The sequence below is a fragment of the Hippopotamus amphibius genome, chromosome 12 (assembly GCF_030028045.1).
Source record: "Hippopotamus amphibius kiboko isolate mHipAmp2 chromosome 12, mHipAmp2.hap2, whole genome shotgun sequence".
NCBI lineage: Eukaryota > Metazoa > Chordata > Mammalia > Artiodactyla > Hippopotamidae > Hippopotamus > Hippopotamus amphibius.
This window is the reverse complement of record NC_080197.1, coordinates 75944198-75963680: the sequence shown is the minus strand read 5'-3', so window position 1 is coordinate 75963680 and position 19483 is coordinate 75944198. Positions and strand designations below refer to the sequence as shown.

The window sequence follows — 19483 nt, the reverse complement described above, 5'->3', positions numbered from 1 at the left end:
ACAACTATTGAGCCCGAGTGCCAAAACCACTGAAGCCCACGTGCCTAGAGCCCGTGCTCCACAGCAGGAGAAGCCACCACAATGAGGAGCCCGTGCACCACAAAATGAAGAGTAGCCCCCACTCGCCACAACTAGAGAAAGCCCATGTGCCGCAACAAAGACACAACACAGCCAATAACTAACTAAATAAAGTAAATTTTTAAAAAAATAAAAAATAAAATAAACAGTCACAGACAAACCCTGAGTTCCCTCCAACTCACATTCTCCCTGAAATCCAATTTTCTAAATGAAGGGAAGAGATGAATGGTCTATAGTTTTCAGCACTGGTGCCTGAAGAGGAGGCCAGGAAGAGGAGGTGGTCACAGAAAGGCCACTGATATTCAAACCTTGAGAAGAGCCTGAAGACAGGGCCACCCCCCGGCCCCACCCACCCAGAAGCCGTGCACCCACCCCCCACCTTCCTTGTGCCTTCGATATGGTAAAATAACCAGCCACACCGCTACCCTCTGAGTCACCCCAGCCTCCTACACTCTGGCTTCTTTCCTCACCACACCACGAAACAAGGGGGCCACGGTGACCTTCTGATGGCCAAATTCAACAGCCTCTCCTCTGTGTAACATGAAGAGCTCAAGAGTCCCTGGGTTCCAGCCACTTGCTGAATGATTTAGGAAAGTGATAATCTCTCTAAGCCTCGAATTCCTTACTAAAAGCAAGCCCTGCCTGCCTAAGAGTGTTGTTTCAAGGTCCCAGAGAGAAACACTTTGAATATTATAGCCCAACAACTATAGTAAAACAACCGCTGGGCTGAGGCCAAATGCCCAAGCCAACAGAAGGTGCTACTACTCCCCTGTTCCCTTCACATCCATGATTTGGGCCTTTCCTGGTTCTGTTCTTTCCGCTGGCCTTTCTTCTTTGGCCTCTCTTGTGGGATCCCCTTTCTCTTCCCCTGGTGCTCTGAACATTCCCGCATCTTTGGTCCTCTCCCCTTAGAAGCCTAGCTACTCTCATGGCTGTAACTGGCACCTCCAGCCTCAACCTCTGATTCAAGCTCCAATCTCATAATTCCAGCCATTGATTCCATTCATTCACCAGGATGCCCTCTTGGTCACCCAAGGTAGTCAAAGCCAAAACCAAACTTGATATGTTCCCTCCACCTACAAACAGCCTCTTGCTGCTCTTGGTCTCGCTGTCCTCCTAAGCATTCAAGTTCAGAACCCTAGGACCACCTTCAACATGCCTCCTCCTCCCAAACATCCTACCGCTCTGCGTATTTTCCCAGCATCTCCAGCTGATGACCTGCTCCATCTCCGCTGCTATGACTTGACCCAGGGCCTTACCTTCCAACCAGACTGTCAACATCTTCCCACAACTGATCTCATACCTCATGCAGCTTCCAAAGCCCACTCCCTAAAGCTACAATTTGATTCTATTTGCTCTCTGCTCAAACCCTTCAAGGTCCCAGGGCCTCCTGCTCAAGCACTGGTCCTCACCTTATCTTTCAAAGACCGACCCCTGATGCTGGGCCCAACTTCCCCCAAGTCTTATCTTTCCCTTATGCACACACATGTTCCCCCAGAGGACTTGCCTTGGTGACTGGTGAGCATGCTTTGTGCATTTCCATCCCTGGACCTCTGCACCACCCCCAAAACCCTTCACTCCACTTCACTTCTGCTATTAGAATCCTCCTCAAACTCAAAAGTTACCTCCTGCATTGAGTCTTCCCCAATTCCTCCCAAATAGAAGAGATCCTTCCCTTTTCTGAATGAGCGGGAATTTTTATGGCGCCGATATGGTGAGTCTACCAATTATTATAGTTATTTCATCTCAGTAAACAGAAATGGTACCTACTTTGTGTCAGAATGGTTAGGTACTAGGGATCAGGGCCAAAGATATGGTCTCTACTCCTTATGAGGTCACAGTTTAGAGGGGAGATTTTAACACATTTTGCTAAAATCCAGGCCCAAGGACCATCACTGTTTTAATATGGGATTGGCCAAAAAGTTTGTTCAGGTTTTTCCATAACAGCTTACAAACCCAAACAAAATTTTGGCCAACCCAATACAAGTGCAGACAACCTACTTTGGGTGTAAGAGATTGGGAGGGATGGCAAATTAATTTCACTGGAGTGATGAACCAAATGCAACGTGCAGACTTTGATTGGGTCTTGACTTGGACAAACCAATTATAAAAAGAAATTTTGAGACAATCAGGAGCAAGTGAACATGGATGGAATATTAGATGTTATTAAGAAATGACCATTAATGTTTAGATTAACAATGGTATTATGGTTAGGTTTATTTTTCCAAGTGTTTATCTGTTAGAAATACACACTGAAGTATTTTCAGATGAGATGAAATAATAGCTGAGGTTTTCTTTAAACTATTCCAACCACAAAAGGGAGGAAGGAACAGATCAAATGAAAACAACAAAGTGATGATAATCACAGAAGCTGGGGCGGGATGCATTAGGGCTCCTTATACTAATATCTCCACTTTGATGTCTGAAATGTTCCGTAATCAGGACATTTCAACTGGTTTCCCTCACAGACTGTCAGCTTCTCTGGGGCCCGCCGTGCGACTGGTTCATCTTTAGATCACAATCTCTAGCCCAGCACCCAGGACAAGACCAGTGCCAAGGAGGTGTTTATAAATGTTCTGTTACAAATTTTTTCTGCGACCGTGACAGCCCTGCTGAAACTGACCATGACCACAGGCCTGGGCGAAGGACAGAAGGAAGCGTGCACGACCTGTTGTTTTTTGGGGAAATGCATGAAGCAAGTCAGGACAGGGATGCACCCTTGAGGCGATGCTGCTACAGTATATTTTCTCCCAGCTCAAATGCTTCAGTCCAAGAACACTGACAGGAGGCTGAAGGGGAGGGGGGCAGGGAGAACTCCCATCTTTTGTTCTAGAAAAGGGAAGCTGAGACCTAGTGCAGGGAAATGGGGCTGCACGCGTGACAGCTGGCTTACTGTTCATGACTTACTCCCACTGCCGACCTGGAGCACCAGTGCCCGGCCCAGCACAGCAGTCAGAAGAAAAGGTGAAAGGCCAGCTTTGCTCCCGACTTGCTATGCAATGCTGGACAGGCACTTCCTGTCTTGGGCCTTGGTTTACCCATCCACGAAATGAAGGACGTGGAGCACCTTTCCCAGCCCTGCCATTCCTGAGGTCCCCGGTCCCACTGCTTGACTTACCACATGGTGTGATGGTCCGAGAAGATATCTGCAGGCTGGAAGATCTCGCCATCATAGTAACAGGGGCACTGGGCCTTGGGCACACAGGCCCCCGTCTCATCCAGGTAGAGCCCTGGCGGGCAGAAGCAGCCCTCAAGGCAGACCTCAGTGCATTCCTCATCCGGGTAAGAGAGGGAGCGGCAGGTGAGGTTGCAGGGGGTCCCACACGGCAGGTACACCTGGCCGCGTGGGCAACTCAGCGCTGGGGAGAGAGGGTGGGGGAAGGACGGTCCTCAGTGGACGCGTTAAGATGACTAGGACTGTGGTTCTAGGACCGGGGGCACCACCCCTAGCCACTGGGACCCCCAATTATATCTGTATGGGCACTGCCTTCTCTTCCCACCGGGAGCAAAAGTGTGTCTTTATGCTCACAAATGTCTGTTCTACTTACAGATGTACACATTTTCTCCCCTGCTTAACCAGGGGACCATGCTTTGGTCATCTCTGAATTCTCGAAGCCTGGGACACAGCAGAAATCCTGGTGGCTTTTAGGGCTCTGAATGTTAAAAAGGACTGGCACGGATGGGCAAGGGCGTTTCTCCCCTGGCGATATAACAATTACAGCTCCCTTAACTGAGCACCTACTGAATACCCCGCTCTTCACGTGCGTTTTGTGCCTTTGGTGCCTCTCAGTGAGTTAGATCTCACAACCCCACCCCCCAGAGGTCAGAAACCTGAAACTTAGGGACTCCTCAGGGTCACGCCTCCCAGGAAGCGCCCAAGGCGGGATCCGAACCCACCTCTCTGTGACCCCCAAAGCTCAGGCTCTTAACCATTACGCTCTAGAAAGGAAACAGTCCCCTAGGAACCGGGCTTTGGGGATGTGCCTGTCACAAAGAGCCGGGACACTCTTCGCCCTGCCCCAGCAAAGCGGGCCGCACCCACCTACCCACAGCCCTCCCCACCCCCGGCCTCCCACACAGAAACAGCACAACGGACAGAAGCCAAGAGGAAGTGCAGCAAAGCAGCTGAGAGCTTGGGCGCTGGGTTCCAGATTCCCGGCTTCGAGTCCCAGTCCTGCCGCTAGTGAGCGGTGTCCGCCCGGAATATAAAGATAATGGCCACCTGGGTCGCCGTGAACGCTGAGCTTAGAGTCACGCTGGCACGTGGTGAGCGGTCGCTGTTACTGCCCTTGTGATAACACGGGACACGCAGCCCCAGCGCCACAGGCTCCAGACAAAGGTCCTCTCCTGAGAGGACCCAGCACGGGTGGGTGCCGGCCAGCACTCAGCCCACTCTGTGCCCACGGCCCTCTCTTGAGCATCCTGAGGATGGAATTCTTCAGTGGGGAGCGTGGGGGGGCACTTGGCTCTTTCAATACACCTTCCCGTTGCTGATCAGCTGTCGCCCAAGAAATGAGAACCTCACTCTGGGGACCCTCCTCCCGGGACCATCAGACCCCTTCCTCTCCCTGTTAGAAGCCACTTCTACGGCAGAAACTCACTGGCTGTGTCCCACGGAAGCTGTACAGGGCAAGTCTGGCCGTGAACCTCAGAAGTGGCCAAGCCCTGCAGCCTCCCCGCCTACAACTGCTCCAGATGCAGTGTTTGAGGGAAGCTGGGAGGGGAGGGGCTCTAACCATATCAGACACAGACTTTCCTCTGAACCAGCAGAGGCTGGGTCACCGGATGAATATTTAGAGCAAAGGCAGGTTAAGATGGGACGCGCTGGGCCGTAAAGATGGGAATCCCGTTCAATCCATCGAACCTACGACTCTAAGGGCACATTTCCCCCATCCAGGAGGAGCAGCAGCCGAGAAGACTTTTCCCTCTGGGGAGCTGGCTCAGAGCTGTGTTAAATTTCTCCTTCTTCCCCAGATGTAACGTGCATCAGTTTAACAGAGGCTGAGTGTGTGTCCACAGTGCCGCCGGGGCTGCACCAGGTTGGGTAAGACTTGGTCCCTGACTGCCAGGTCTTGTCTTTCTAAAGGAAACATAACCAGTTTACAAGGAAAACGTTTGTTGTGCTTCTCTGGACTCTCTCCACGGCACCCTGCAAAGCTGCTACACAGTCAGGCCTTGCTCCCTGAGTGTCCCCAGGGGTGTGGCCTCTTCTTAGGGATGGAGTTGGTGGCTTAGGGAGTCTGTTCATTTCTCAGGAAGGGAACATGGGGTGCAGGACAGAGGCAGGAACCCAGGCATCCTGCCCACCTTCTTCGGGCCTCAGAGGGACAACCCAGGGCCACTGGCTGGGTTTCTCTGGTTCATCTCAGAAAGACAGACCCTTCTTGTCTTTAAGAGTCTCCGGGAACAGGTCCTTCCCACCACCCACACTTCCTGCCATTCCACGCAGCCTCAGGAATCAGGAAACTACAGCCAAAGCTCAGCACCCGCTGCTGTGGGGTCAGCCCACCCCCTCTTGTTCTGTTCTGGGTGGGGGTTAAAAACAGCGGCTCCTGGACTTCCTAGGTGGCGCAGTGGTTAAAAATCCACCTGCCAATGCAGGGGACATGGGTTCGAGCCCTGCTCTGGGAAGATTCCACATGCTGCGGAGCAACTAAGCCTGTGTGCCACAACTATTGAGCATGTGCTCTAGAGCCCGTGCGCCACAACTATTGAGCTTGTGCTCTAGAGCCCGTGAGCCACAACTATTGAGCCCATGTGCTGCAACTATTGAAGCCCACGCACCTAGGGACTGTGCCCCACAACAAGAGAAGCCACTACAATGAGGAGCCCTTGCACCACAATGAAGAATAGCCCCCGCTCACATCAACTAGAGAAAGCCCGTGTGCAGCAACGAAGACCCAACGTAGCCAACAAATAAAATAAATAAATAAATAAATTTATTAAAAAAAAAAAAAGAAAGCTGCTCCTAGAGTTTAAAGAATATGTTGGTAAGCCCTCAGCACTCTGGGAGACTGTCCTAAATTAGGAAATCCCTCAGATGCTGTAGCACAGCCATAGCGTATATGTTCCAACACTGGCGGACCACCAAAGCATAGTCACAGGTGCCACTTACTCCAAACTCCGTCCCCCAATTTCTGAACAGCAAATGCTAATAAGGGTTTTGGAGGGTGAAGTGAGGGGCTTGAAGTGAGCTGCCAGAGAGGTCCCAGCCTCAGTTCTGCCAGCTGCTGGCCCGTGACCCCGTGACCCCCCAAGGCTAGAGGGACAGGACACAACCACACGCATCTTTCGTCCTTACTGTGTCTCTGCGTCTCGTTTTTATAAGGTCTCTTAGACACGAATCATGAGTCGGCTCATTTGACCCCAAATAGTGACTTCTAGAGCCCTGAAACCTAAACTTCTCTTGAAATACACAATATTAAGTCCTTTACTGTTTCTTGTGGTTCCTATTTTCCTGCTTCTGTCAGAACCACTGACATTTTAGTCTCCAAACGCATCTACTTCCCCCCATAAATCAGAGTATCCACTAGACCTTATCCTCCTTGAATGACTTCACTTCTACACATCAGTATGACTATTCCACCATCAAAAACATACTTTTTCTTGCCAAGAAAGTGCCTTTTAAAAGCCTGGTCAAGCGCACCACCTCCAGAAAGCCTCCCTTGGTTGCCCCTGCCTTAATCTAACTATTCTTTTGCTCAGTGTGACAGGCACCTAGTAGGTAGGAAATTTCCAACTTGCCTCAAAAAGGAAGGTCCAGGCCCTAAAGCACTGTGACTGCCTGACCACGAAGGGCACTGGAGAAACGTTCCCAGAGCAACATAACAACCAACCAGGGACTGGATGGTGGGGCAGATACCAACTCAGGTGCCAGGCATCTGACAGTGAGGGGTAAGATTCTCACATCATCTGGGCACAACGATGTTATTCTACTTTACGTGACTGTACACAGTGCCAGAGATATGGGTGGGGACTGCCCCGATGGCTTGCCTGAAGTTATAAGCAGAGGACTGGCACCTGCATCTCCCATCACTTCATCAACCCTCCAGGGATGCAAGGACCCACGGGCATCTGGGACCCACTGACTCCTCAACCCAGCCCTATGTGTATCCCACACTAGGTGGCAGCAGCCACAGGAAAATCTCTGCCAGGCAGGGATGCCAAGGTTCTAGGCCAGGTAGGGGGTCAACTTGCCCTCCAGGTACAGGTCCATCCCCACTGCCCTGTCCTTCAGGGAGATGAGAGGGGAGGGGGATGAGAGGGGATGCCCTGGCCTGCTTTCCAGATGCAGTCAAGCAGAGGGAGTGCCCTGAACGGGACCAGGGCAGAGCCTGCAGGGCAGCGGAGCGGATCGTGCTGGGTGGCGCAGCATGGAGGGGTGGCAGGCGGCGAGGGCACCCACCACAGAAGCTGGGCTCCCGCCACCCGATGTGCACGCCTTTCCGGGCGCAGGCCGCCGCGTAGTTGGAAACCGCCCCACACAGGCAGTCTCTGCCGTCCGAGCAGGAGCACACGTCGTAGCGGCAATTCTGCAGGTAGGGCAGCGGGCCCACGGCGCTGTGGCAGGCCTCGAACTTGGGGGACGTCAGGATGGCGCAGGCCTCGTCCGCGAACTTGGCTGTGGGGAGAGGAGCGGCTTGGTCCGGGGCGCCCCCGCACCGCCCGAGTAGACCGCAGGGAACGCGCGCGCGCGCGCGCACCCGGAGGCCAGCGCCACCGGCTCCCGCTCGAAGTCCCCGTTCCAGCCCCTCCCTCGCCGCACCCGCAGCAAAAACAAATTCTCTCCTCTGGGAATAACTGTGATTTTTCTCCCGCAGCCAATATACTTTCCTGATGGCTTAAAAACATCATCAACCGCATTTCCCAGGGAGAAACGGTTCCCTGAGGAGTCGGCTAAGAGGGCGCAGTAGATGCAGGCCTGAGACGCTGCCGCAGACGAATCTGCCCCTGGGCAGCCCCGCGCATCTATCTTACGCATCTATCTTAGCTGTTGCTGCGACAGACTGAGAACATCCAGGGGAAGAACGTCCACACCTTTTCTTGCCCGGGGTGTGGCCCACAGAGGGTGCTCAGTAAAGAGACTTTGAAGAATAAATGATCCACATACAGATAATTAAATGCTGACGGTGAAAACAAAGACCCCCCCCCCCGCCCCTCCACGGCTCACTGTGGGCGCACCGTCCATGGAATGCGCTGGAACCCCGGGGATTTCAGGGTCCTGGGGGCGTACCTGCCACTCCCCCACGGCGGGCGCACAGCCCAGGAAACGCATTGGAACTCCGGGCAGCTCGGGGCTCTGGGGGCCGCCTCCCCCCTCTCCCGCCGTGGGCGCACCCTCCACGGAATGCCCTGGAACCCGAGGGAGCTCTAGGCTCTACGTCCAGGGCGCACGTACTCAGGCGCGGGTTGAGGCTGCAGGGGTCGCTGGGCTGCTTCCGCAGGTCCTCGCAGTCGGCGCGCAGCTTCCAGGCGTTTCCGAAGTGCTCCACCAGGGACTCCACCAGCCCCGCGGGCGTCAGGAAGTCGTCCCCCTGGTTGCCGTTGTAATTCCCGCACAGGCCACACGTCCTCCCCGAATAGACCGGGGACAGCTGCGGGGGACAGACCGCCTTGGAGCAGCCGCCAAAGCAGCCGCAGCTTCCTTGCCCTCATGAGACGGTTTTCATCAGAAAACGCTCCCCGGGTGGGGGGGGGGGGGGAATAAATATGACTTTAATAAACCACAGCTAAGCGCTAGGCTGCAAAAGAAAATAAACAGGGGCACTGCGAGGTCTGTTAACCAGTAGCTCCATGCCCGCGCTGAAATCTTTAGAATCAGAGACCTGTCCTGCAGGAAGGGATTTAGAGATTATCCTGTCACTTAAAGATGGAGGTCACAGGGCTGGGGCCAGCCCATGGGCGGAGCGCTGCCACCCTGACTGTCAGAGGAGACACCCAGGGGAATGGAGTGCAAAGCCAGTGCCCCTTTCTTGCACACTTATCTCTGTCACACACGTGGGCAAAGCAGGCCGAGCGTTTATGGTCCAAGTCTTCTCGGAACATACGTTGGGTGACAAACACCTTCCTACCTTCTTGATTTTGACTCAGCCACTGAGCATCACTGAGAAACAAACGGCCCTGAGCCAAGAGGACCCTAAGGGTTGTGATCACAATGGAAGGAGCTGGGGGTCAGCAAGGACCCCGGGCAGCCTGTGAGGGTGACCAGGAGGGGTGCAGGCCAACAGATGTGGCTTGTTCTCCATGCTTCTGAACCCAGGGTGCACACGCAGGGATGACTTGGGGAGTTGAGCCTGCCTCTCACGGTACAGCCGGGGGCATCTCCCCATCTCTATTGGGGGGTGGGGGGTCCTGGTTCAAACTAGGGCAGAGGCTGGGACCCCAGGGCCCTGACTCCTGCTCTGCAATTTACCAGAGTTAAATTGTGGCCACGGGACCTCCTTGTGTTCTGACACCTGCTTGGGCCGGGCTCTGTACGGTCATCTCTTGGAGCCCCTTCCAGCTCCCAGCTCTAACTCGATAAGATGCAGGATGAACAATCTATTGAGGGCTCTGGACCCATGTAAAATGTACCAAGTAAACGTCATTAATAGGAAAGAGGATGGAGTAACGTTACCTTGTTTGCTTGACAAATAGCAGGTGCTGGCACGTCAGGCACCAGCCCTTCCCTGACCTCCCAATGAAAATGTCCGTCCTCCCCACCTGGCACTTCCTGCCCCTGCTCTACTTTATCTCCCTCCCCGGGATTTATCACCTTCTAATTTCCTTATTGGTTCTGCTTCTTGTCCATCTCCCCCCATTAGAATTTAAACTAAATGAAGCCAGGATTCTGGTCTGCTTTGTTTCACTGTTGCAGCCTCAGCCAGGTGTTCAGGGAGTGCATGGCTGAACAGCGTCTGGACAGATTCGTGAGTGAGCGAGGCTCTCCTCTGGACGCTAACACCCAAGGCCAGCCCCGGTGAAGCAGTGAAGCTGGGGATGCGTCTGTCCCCTCGCCCCCATCCCAGCGTCCTCTCTCTTCCCTCCTGATTCTCAGGCCCTGAGTACCTCATGCTCCCCAAGTCCCATCCAGAGCACCCACCAGGCCTGCCACCTCCACCATCCTCCACTCTCTAAGACTGTCTCCTTCTGTCCCTGGGGCCCGTCTCAGAGGTTGGCTTGGTGGGGTTAGGAGCGTGGGTGTGTCTGTGGACGCCAGGTCAGGGCTGCCACCCCCGTCCCCCCGCCCTGCCTCCATTGCCCAAGATCAGGGGCTTGGAGAACACGTTTGCTATTTGCTATTTGAAATAAACCTCACATCAGGGACACTTCTAATGAAGCGAAAACTGTCAGAGGGTCCTTTCTACTCCACTCTGCCTGAGGCTGAGCTAGGCCTGCATCCCAGCCAGCCGGGCCCCCCTGCCTGGGTCCTCGAGCCCCGCACGTCAGGTCGGGGCATCCATACCTTCCCAAGGAGCCACTGGCAGCATCTCATCCGGCTGCCTTTGGGGGGATGGGTGTGCCGCCCCCCCCCCCCCCCCCCGCCGCTCCCCAGGGTCCTTCCTCTAGCCAGAGTCCTCCACTAGGCATCCCCACAAACCCCGGGGCCAGCACGGGGATGCACCCCCTCCAGCCCCATCCACAAACACCCCCTTTCCTCCTCCAACCAAAACACATAGGACATTCCCCAGGCCCTGGGGTTGTCTGCCCCATCCTGAGTCTGTTGTTGTTGTTGTTGCTGTTGTTAGCCAAACTGACCAAACCCAGCCCCAGAGATAACCCTGCATCCCATTCCCAGAAAATCCTCCTTCTCTCCTCAAAAGAGACAGATAAACCTGAGGGGGGGTGGGAGGTCAGCCACCCAAGACGAGACACTTATGGGCCTGCTGAAGGCTGGGGGCGGGGGGCACGCAGATCAAGGGCACCCTCTTGGGGTGGTGGAGGTGCCTGAGAAAGTGGGGCGGCTAATGGGGGTGCCTCCCTTGAAGACCAGGATGCAGGAGACCCGAGTTCTGCTCTCACTCTGTAACCAAATAACTGTGAGGCCTGGAGCAAGTCGCTTTCTTGCTCCAGAAATGATGGACCTTTATTTCCAATCGTGCATGAGGGGTTGGCAAGGACATCCCTAAGACCTTCATGCCATGTGGTCTGGTCATAGGTTTATATTTTATCAAAGGGAAAAAAAAGGCATTCATTTGGAACTCTCTCGGGGACTTTAAGACAATAGAAAGAACATGATGTCACAAGGATGGAGGTCACCAGGATGACATCGGGGACACCTCAGACGCCCATCACAGGATCTTACCAAGGGCCTATGGAACACGGGAGCCCCCAGACACAGGAGGGACCCTCCAGGGACCCTAATATATCTAGGGCAGGGGTTCTCAGAGTGTGGTCTTGGGACCTGTGGGAGGGTGTGATCACTGAGACCCTTTCAAAGCGGCCACAAGGCCAAAACTGTTTGCATAATCATACAGAGACATTATTTGGCTTTTTCCCTCTCGTTCTCTACAAGTGCACAGTGGAGTTTTCCAGAGCCTACATGACATGTAATATTGCAGAAGACTGAACCCAGAAGTAGATAGGACTCCAGCTGTCTTCTGTTAAGCCAGCCATTAAAGAAATTTGCAGAAACATAAAACAATGGTATTCTCACAACCTAAGTTTGTTTTGAAAACAGATTTTTTTAATGTTTGTGTTAATGTGTGGTTGCTTTACTATTGTTATTTTTTAATGGATTAATTAATGTCTTTGATTTAATTTCTAATCTGGTAAGTATCAATGGATATAACCTCTATGAAAGATCTCAGGGTCCTCAACAGTTTTGAAGAGTGCAAAGGCATCTGAAGATGAGAGAAGCACTGGTCTAGTGGGGGTGACCCTGCCCGGAGAGCGGATCTGGGTGTGCAGTCCTGGGCACGTCTCCCAACCCCCATGAGCCTTGCTTGTTTCGTTTATGAAATGGCGGTGACAATACCTTCTAGGGAAATTTCCAGAGGAAAAACCATATTTAGAAGCCCTGTGAAACAGATGCATCCCTATCCAAGTGTGACTCTAGGCCCGCGGAGAGGAGGGGAAGTGGGCCCTAGGCTGCAGAGGCCCCAGGACCAGGGGAGGGATTTGGGCCTTTCCCAGGACAACCCTTCACAGGCCGTGGGTACGTGACGCGGGGTCTCAGCTGTGACTCGCACAGTGGGCACCGCAGGGAACACCCCCTGATCCCAGGCCTTGTTGCAGCCACAAACCCGGGCAGCAAATCAGCTGCCTCCCCAGCCCACCCCAGTCTGGAGGCCCTTGGGTACCAGAGCGCAGAAGCAGGAACTCCCAGGCTGCACAAGGGAGATCTGCACAGCAAACCCCAGCCTCTCGTACACAGAGAGGCCTGTTCCTCGCTCTGGGGGCACAGGGCCAGGGGAGAGGGGAATTCCCCTCCCACCCTTGAGCTCGCCCACCAGAGCACAACGGGGACTTTGTAAGGCCTGGCTGCAGGGTGGCCACGCTCGGGAGGGCACCTACCTTCACCAGCAGCCTCCCGCGGCCATCCCAGTCTATCTGCAGGTCCTCCCCGTAGCTGAGGTGCACGGAGCCCATCACAGTGTGCTGGATGCGGAGGTCACCTGGAACCCAACAAGGGCGGGATTTAGGCTAAGATGGAGAGAGGGCAGGGGGGGTGGCAGGCAGATGAATTGTAGGGAGACATGGGGTATCTCTCAAAGGACTGTAGCAATGAAAGCAGTGAGTTAGGGGGCAGCTGGGGATGTCCATGAGGCTTAAGGTTGGGGGGTGGGGTGCGTCTCAGAGGAAAGGTGATCAAGATGGGTGTAGGGCAAATCCGGCTCCCCAGGAAGGTACCTCCATATCCCTGCTGTAGCCTGCCATTCCCCAATATTGCCACAAGGGGGCAGCAGCGGGGCCTGCATCCTTAGCTGAAGCAAGTGCCCTGAGCTGGGATCCGTTTTGCATTGAACCCCTAACCCCTGAGCATTCCCTGGGCCCTCTGCTGTTGCACGTGCTTCCAGGCTGAGTTACTCAGTCCTCACGGTGGCACGGTGCTGTGTGCAAAGCTCCAGTTTTCTCTGGAGACGAGGTAGGAGACACACCTCTTTCCCTAGGGAACATATCTTCTGGGGAGACACGCACAGCCTTAAACGCACACAGACACGCTGTGTGCCCACTGGCCCAAGTTCACTCACTATGCGCAGTGCCAGGATATTGGGCCGTGGGGTCGTGAAGAAGAAGAGGGAGGGGTCTGGGAGCCACTTTGAGGGAGAAGGTTAGAATTATGCTGTGCAAAATGGTACACTGCAACCTGGCAAAGTCACTGAGCAGGTAGATTTTCCCACAGGTCATGGGGTCACTTGGCTTTGCTCCATGACGTCTTGGGGTCTGACCCCTCACCAGCCACCCTGCCCCCAGCCAGCTTCCTCTGCTCGTCTTCCTCCTCCAGGAAGCCTTCCTTTCTTGCAGGAGGCGGGCCAGGACACCCAGCCTGCCCTCCAAAGATAGCTCTCCTTCACATTTCTGAAGAAGAGGCGGCAGCGAGCCCTGCTGAGGGGCGGGGGTGCTGAGGGCGAGCTGGGCGGGGGGTCTGCCAGGGAGCGGGGCGCTCACCTTGCAGAAGGGGGATCTGGACGTCCTGGCCGTTCACGGCGACTCCTCCCCCGTGCTTCAGCTTCACGAGGCTGCTGGGCAGGCTGGGCAGGCGGACGGTGACCGAGCGGGTGCAGACCGCGTCGGGGTCATCAGCACACTGCCGGGAGGGGCACGCAGAGGCATGTCACCCCCACCCCCGCCCAGCAGCCCAACCCCCAAGCCACTCACTCGGAAAGACCTCCACGCAGGCAGCCTCAGCTTTTCTCACACGGAACAACTCCCTTCTCCCAGGACGATCTCTGGGAAGTGCCCTGGGGTTGTGCGATGGGGAAGCCCAAAGCCCAGGCCTCCCCGTGACCACCTCCCTGTGCTCCCCACGCCCAGTGCCGTCCTGCTCTGGTCCTTGATCAGCATTCTAGGCCTTGTTTGTCCTTGCTCCTTGGGCCTGTTGTTCCAAAGGGAATCAGAGACCTGGGTCCTCAGGGGAGCCCTGTGTGCCCTGTCTGTCCTCCCCTCTGCTCGGTTGCCCAGAGAAAGGAAGTGCACACGGGGCCACCTTGCCCCCCTCACCCCCGCGGTGGCCCTGGGGCTGCCTGGAGGGGCTCACCTGGACGGTCTCTATGACGACGGAGAAAGAGTGGTCCTGGCAGTCCCGGGCCAGCAGGTACTGGCAGACCCCACTGAATGTGAAGTGCCTGTCGTCAAAGCTCTTGAAGTGGGATTGTCCTGTGATGAGACACTCCCCTGGGGGAGCACAGAGCGGGGGGGAGAGTGTGTGCTCCAGCGGGTCCCCTCGGGGGGACTCAGGGGAGGGGAGACTGGGCGTCCCAGCAGGGTGCCTCCCGGGGACGCTCCTCCCCACAGTCTAGAGAGGGGCTCCACGGGAGGACTCTATTCAGGCCCCAGTCCTCTAGCCTCGAGAGGCCAGGGCCTGATGGGTCCGTTGCACGCCTCAGGGGAGTGACAGTCACGCCCAGGGAGTGGTCGAGCGGGACCAGAACCCACGGCGCCGGCTCCGGGCTCGCGGTTCACCGCGGCCCCCAGCCCTCGCCCACAGCTGCTCCGGGTTCCGGCTCTGCTGGGGCCCGCGCCTCAGGCCTGCAGAGGCCCTTCTCAGTGCGGCATTGTCGGGGCGCCCCACCCCCAGCAGAGTCCCTGAACGCACAGAACGGCAGCCCAGAGCAGTGGGGGGGGAGGGGGAGCCCAGACCCCGTCCCCGCCCCCTCCCCTGCTGAGGGGTGGCGCTCAGGTCTCCTCCTGGGCAAACCCATCTGTGACCTCAGCGGGGGCCAGTGGGGGCCCAGAACGCCAGCGGTCCGTGATCTCACCACCACCCGAGCCAGCTCCCTGGCCAGGCTGACACGTCTGGGGGCGGGTACGGGGACTCCCTGGCGTCACCCTGCAGCTCGAGCCCTGGACTCACCCCCACCCAACCACTACTCCATCCTCCCCAGACCCCAGTGCAGGCCCGTGCTGCTGGCCCAGTGTACCTCGGACCACAGATCACCTGTGCGGGTGGCGGGGGTGGGGGGGGGGGCAGGGGAGTAGCCCCAGGTTATGGTGAGTGTCCCTCTGCCTGGTCCCCAGAGCAGCTGACCCCTTCCAGGAGGCGCACATTCAACCCAGAGAAATCAGGAGAAAATTGGGAGGCCCCAGCTCACCCTCACCAGCATCAGCTTCTGTGATAACAAGAAATAGACACGTCTTTGTCCCTGATTCCTGACGGAGCTTATAGAACCCTTGGAATGTTCTGGGTGAGAAGAGCATCTTTTATTCTAATGAAGCCACTCTTGGCGGGTCCCTCGACAGCTTCAGGATGGGGACTGGTTACAGAAGACCGAAGCACGACTAGAGGGTTGGGACTTGCAGCCCCAACCCCCAACCTCCAGGGAGGGGAGAGGGGCTGGAGATTGAGTTAATAATCAGTCATGCTTTTATTTATATATATATATATATATAACATCTTATGGAAACATCTTCTGTAACAGCGTATGGAAAAACCCAAATGAACTTTTTGGCCAACCCTATAGTAAAACCTCCTTAAAAACCCTTAAACAACAACGCTGGGGGGGCTTCCGGGTTGGTGAACATATCTACATGCAGAAGGGTGATGCACCCCAACGCCACAGGGACAGGAGCTCCTGTGCTCAGGACCCTTCCAGAGCTCACCCTGTGTACCTCTTCACCTGGCTGGTCATTTGTCTCCTTTACAAGGTTTTTTGTAATAAACCAGTAATAGTAAGTAAAGTGTTCGCCTGATTCTGCGAGCCATTCTAGCAAGCACGGCTGACATCAGAAGCAGGAGCACTTGGCCGGAGACCTCTGCCTGCAGGGTCTGTGCTCACTCTGGGTAGTCAGGGTCAGAACTGTATTGCATTGCAGGACACCCGGGTGGTGTCCAGAAAGTCAGAGACTTGGTTGTTGTGGGGGAAAAGCACACACATGCGGTGTCACACGTGTGAATAGAGGCAGGTCGTGCCACTGTACTGCCCCCCAAGAAGGGCACGAGTCAGGGACCACTATTGGTGGAAGTCCGAGCAGGAAAGGCAATGAGTTAGGGGCAAGGGTCGTCCCGGCCGATTGTAGCCACGCTGGAATCCCAAATCCACGGGTGTCACAAGAAAGCCTTTTTAAAACAGCTATTTTTCAGAAACCACCATCGTTCTACAAACAGAGTGACACACCCTTTGTATCAAATGTCTCGACCCCATTGCAGTGCAATGGATGGGAATTCTCCCCCACAACCTCTCTCTGTTTTCTCAACAGCACTCTTAACTGACAAAGAAATTGGACTTGCGTTATCTCTGACAATGCTCAGGAAAAGGGGGGTCAACGAGAAAATACGCAAAGATTCAAAAGCAAAAACTTTTGGCCAGAATCTAAACCTCTGATCTGATTTCCTGCTCTGACCTCCCCTGACTAGTGTTCTGAAGTTTCTCAGGAATCAGAAACCTACATACTGTATTTAGCTTATCTCCTTGGTACAACTGAGGGATGGGGCTGCCACCAGGAAACCCGGGAACATAGCTGGGTGAGGTGCTGGGGAGCCATGAGCCTGGGGGCTGAAACAGGAGCCAGAAGAATAAGCCACACGGTGACGCTCATCCGAGCTCTGCCCAGAGGACACCCAAGACATTCGCAGCCAGTCAGCAAAAGGCAGCCCAACAAGCCACTGGCCACCACCGGACACAGTAGGTGGGTAATAAAAGGTTGGTGAATGGATGAAAAGCAGGTGATTCTTAAAATAGCAAATAGCATAAAACCAAGAACAGCCAGAAGTTAAAGCAAGTCCACTACAGGAATAAAAATCCTTCCTAATGAAAAAAAAAAGAAAAGAAAAAGTCTCTCATTTGATGGAACACGTTACCTCTTCTAAATAAGAAGAGGTTTTGTTTGCAGGAAAGGAGTCTCCTCGACGGGGCGGCTCTGCCCAGCTCATTGGCTTCTACCCTTTTCCACGCAGCTACAGAAAGGCCAGCACACAGACCTTCTGCAAAGCAACTCAGGCTTCCTCCCGGCATAAATATTCACCAAACCTGCCTCTAAATCACAATAGCATAATCTCGATCAAAAGTGTAAGATGCATGTCTAAGTGCTCTGTGGGCACCACCTCATTTACTGCTCCCCTCTCATGAGGCTGGCATTATTATTTCCAGTTTACAGAAGAGAAAACTGAGGCACAGAGAAAATCTCGCCCAAGGCCCCAGAGTGGCCCAAGAGGAATTTGAACATGGGTATTCTGTCTGACTCCAGAGCTCAACGCACTTGACACCACCCAGTACTGCTGCATGGGTCAGATGCGGTTCTCAAGAAGCTTGATTTCATGGGGATACTGGGCACACGTGGCAGGTGCCAAGGGGCACAGGTACACCCAGGTCTGGACATGGAGACAGCAGAGGAAAGCCTTGGCCAGGAAAGGTGATGCATGCCTGGCCTGAAGGAGGTCTGGTGTGACTCCAGACACCCCAATGTGGGCAGAGGCAGCCACAGGACACTTGCCATGAACTCAGGGAGTCAGATCCCCCAGGCAAGCCCAGGTACCTAGAGCCCAGGTACCTAGAAATGTGTGCTCTTACTGGAGAGGCATCGTCCTGGTTTACTCATTGCTTTCCCTCTTAGCCAGGAAGGAAGTTTATCTTCCTCCCCAAAGGTTTAGAACAGCCAGCTTGAATCCCAAGGTTGAATGACAGGACTGGGTTAGAACAACTCAGAAATTAACCCAAACCAAATGAGTAATGCGTTGCACGAAGGTCCTCCCTCCCACTCCAGACCAGGCAGGCGCACAGCCTCCCACGCCAAGGCCAAGTCCACGGGAAGCTCTGGCTCTGTCTTGCCCTCCGGGGGTGCTCCCCAGCCACACCCCGCCTCGCACCGCCCCTCCCCTCCCCATCCCCGGCTCCTTCCTGTCTCCATCCTTCTCTGACCCTGCTTAATGAAACAGTGTGGCTGTGAAGATGAAAACAGCTAATGTTTACTGAGTGTTTGCTGTGTGTCAAGTAACAACAGCTCTCACGGGATAAAGCTGCTGTTATCATCCTATTTCACAGATGAGGAAACTGAGGCTGCAAGTGACTAAGCAGTTTGCCAAAAGTCACCCAGCTTATAGGCAGCAGAACTGGAACTCCAGCCAGGCTGCCTGAGTCCACAGCCCACACTCCCAGCCACAGGACCATGCTACCTTTCCATGCTCACAGGACTTGGGCCACAAATAAACTTCCCAGCTCCAGAAGAGTACCTTCCACACTCTTCCATCAGGAGTTTGAAATTCTATCACGAGAGCTTTATTTGTTTGAGGGAGAGTCCCTGTTAACAGGCATGCTCCTTCCTCGTTAATCCTAATCAAACATTTATGATTCAGTGGAAACTAAAGTAGCAGAGCCTCTTGGGTAGTATGGTTTGCAGAGGAAGAGGAGAGAGGCTCAGGGTTACAGGCCGTGGGGGAACCACAGTTTTGCCTGGGGCTGCCCTAATCCTAACCAGAATAGAGGTATGCCGGGAGCTTTAAAGGCCTAGGGAGCATGTAACAGAAGCTCCTGCCCACCTCTGTGCAGACTGAGGCTCTCTTTGGCAACTTTTTTCTCCCTCCCACTCCCAAGCACGAGATTCTCTGTGCTAGGTAGACTTCAAGATGCCCCCTCCATGGTCCCCATCTCCTGTACTCATGTCTTTGTGTGATGCCAAAGTCTACACCTTAAGTGTAGACTGGACATGCGGTCTTGTTTCTAGCAAACATAATATAGCAGAAGTGAAAGATGTCTCTTTGGAGAGCAGGTTTTTAAAAGACCATGGCTTCTGTCTTGCTCTTCCTCATTTTCTCTGAGGTCACTTACCCTAGAGGAGGCCAGCTGTCATGTCATGAGGCAGCCCCATGGAGAGAGCCGCAAGATGAGGGACCACGGCCTGCCCACCATCACATGAGTGAGCTTCAAAGTGATTCCCTTACTACAGAGGAACCTTCAGATGAGACCACAGCCCCAGTCAATAACGTGACTGCAACTTCATGAGACAACTTGAGCCAGAGGCATCCAGCTGAGCCACACGCAGATTCCAGATCTGCAGAAACTCTGAGATAATAAATGTTTGTTGTTTGCTAAGTTTGGGGGCCGTTTGTTACACAGTGATAGACAACTAGTACACACTCATCTTACTCCAGGGAATCAAAACCCAGATCTCTATTTCTAAGAATCACAATGTCATCTCCTCCAGGGACTGCAGAGAAGCCCCAGCCTGCTCTTTGCTTTACTAGCAGAGTCAGGCATATCCCCTTCCAGAACCTTCCCCTAGAAGCTCTGCCAGCAATCATTACACTGGGGGATAAGACAGCCCCCCGCCA

The 19483-nt window shown here is 54.4% G+C and overlaps 1 protein-coding gene across 3 annotated transcripts in view; it reads right to left on the bottom strand.

Annotated features, from left to right (window-relative positions):
* VWF (von Willebrand factor) overlaps nucleotides 1-19483 on the bottom strand; it is a 130755-nt gene that overhangs the window by 72210 nt on the left and 39062 nt on the right. For all 3 annotated transcript variants that reach the window (XM_057702124.1, XM_057702122.1, XM_057702123.1), the window contains 6 exons: nucleotides 14258-14394; nucleotides 13669-13807; nucleotides 12574-12674; nucleotides 8477-8672; nucleotides 7484-7699; nucleotides 3197-3437 (listed from right to left, as the gene is read on the bottom strand). In XM_057702124.1, the coding sequence (XP_057558107.1) occupies nucleotides 3197-3437; nucleotides 7484-7699; nucleotides 8477-8672; nucleotides 12574-12674; nucleotides 13669-13807; nucleotides 14258-14394 (1030 nt within the window). The remainder of the gene's footprint in view (nucleotides 1-3196; nucleotides 3438-7483; nucleotides 7700-8476; nucleotides 8673-12573; nucleotides 12675-13668; nucleotides 13808-14257; nucleotides 14395-19483) is intronic.